At 41.2% G+C, this 1,548-nt stretch overlaps 1 protein-coding gene across 1 annotated transcript in view; it reads left to right on the top strand.

Moving 5' to 3' along the window:
• The window catches only part of tenm3 (teneurin transmembrane protein 3), a gene marked incomplete at its 5' end in the record, with an annotated part of 142,446 nt that overhangs the window by 27,524 nt on the left and 113,374 nt on the right, over window positions 1–1,548 (top strand). Inside the window, 1 exon segment of the mRNA XM_014023597.1 lies at window positions 1,196–1,396. Coding sequence (XP_013879051.1) covers window positions 1,196–1,396 — 201 coding nt within the window.

Here is a 1,548-nt window from a genome sequence, read left to right as displayed (position 1 = left end):
TAATCACGAGTTTCGTAGCCTCGTCTGACGTAATCACGCGTTGCGTAGCCTCGTCTGACGTAATCACGCGTTGCGTAGCCTCGTCTGACGTAATCACGCATTGCGTAGCCTCGTCTGACGTAATCACGAGTTGCGTAGCCTCGTCTGACGTAATCACGCGTTGCGAAGCCTCGTCTGACGTAATCACGCGTTGCGTAGCCTCGTCTGACGTAATCACGCATTGCGTAGCCTCGTCTGACGTAATCACGCGTTGCGTAGCCTCGTCTGACGTATTCACGCGTTGCGTAGCCTTGTCTGACCTAATCACGCGTTTGCGTAGCCTCGTCTGACGTAATCACGCGTTTTGTAGCCTCGTTTATTCGCATCAAACAGTCGAGAGGGACACCAGATGGAAACAGTCTAGATTCAAATTTTTATTTATTTAATTTTTGCGATTTTTGAAAAGTTCGATAAAAATTCACTCTACAACTGGATGGAAACACAATAGATGTGTGCATCCTTCATTAACTGATCAGTTACATTCATGTTTTCTTCATCATATTGTTAAGCTGTTGATTAAAAAACATTTAATCATTTTTTTTCTTAAACTAACAATAAAAAAGGTACATTTGTAAACCTRGGATCTTCATCCTCTGAACTCGTCTTCTCCCCTGCTGAGCTGCAGTCATGTTGTGACTCTGAACTCTAGCAGAGTTTCATCACTGTTCAGTTCGGCTGCTGGTTAAAGCTGGAACTTTTAACCACTGCTCATCTCTTCTGTCTGTGTTCTGGATACATCTGAAGCTTTTCATCAAACCRGTGTATCACTGATTGTTTTATTACTTTGTGTGTTCAGCTTCCCTCTTTACAATATCCTGATGGTCTGTTTAATTCCACTTTTACATTTTATTTTTACAGTGACATATTTTGAAATGTGTTTTTTTCTGTGTACTATAGGTAATCCACCAGCAAAGCTCACATGTTAGAACATGGTTTATCACAAATGTGGGTCAGCTGAGTTCAAATCTAAACTTAATAAATGTGTACATTTGTTTATTTRATGATGGTTTTAGAAACCAAATTTAACAACAACATGATTGCAGTTTTTACTTCCCCAAAGGAACAACCTGAACTAAAGTAAAACATGTCTGAAGCATTCAGCAGGACATGTTTATCAGGATGTTTGGTTAAATGATGACTTCCTGTTTGTTTCCAGTGGACTGCATCGACCCCAGCTGTTCAGCCCACGGGGTGTGTATCCACGGGGAGTGTCACTGCCAGCCAGGATGGGGGGGAGCGAGCTGTGAAATAGCCAAGGCCATGTGTCCGGACCAGTGTTCAGGCCACGGCACCTATAACGCAGAGACCAGCACCTGTGCCTGCAACCAGAACTGGACTGGACCAGACTGCTCTTTAGGTGTGTTATCTTTGTTTCTTCTTTCATTCCATCTGTGCTCAACTCTTAAGAATTTATTCCAAGAATAMAATCCATTGTCTTTTTTAAAATATGACTTTATTCTTTATTTTACTAAATCTAAATTTGTAAGTTGTTTTTGTTTTAATATGTTC

The sequence above is a fragment of the Austrofundulus limnaeus genome, unplaced genomic scaffold, assembly GCF_001266775.1.
Source record: "Austrofundulus limnaeus strain Quisiro unplaced genomic scaffold, Austrofundulus_limnaeus-1.0 Scaffold379, whole genome shotgun sequence".
Taxonomy (NCBI): Eukaryota; Metazoa; Chordata; class Actinopteri; order Cyprinodontiformes; family Rivulidae; genus Austrofundulus; species Austrofundulus limnaeus.
This window is presented reverse-complemented; position numbering and strand designations above follow the sequence as displayed.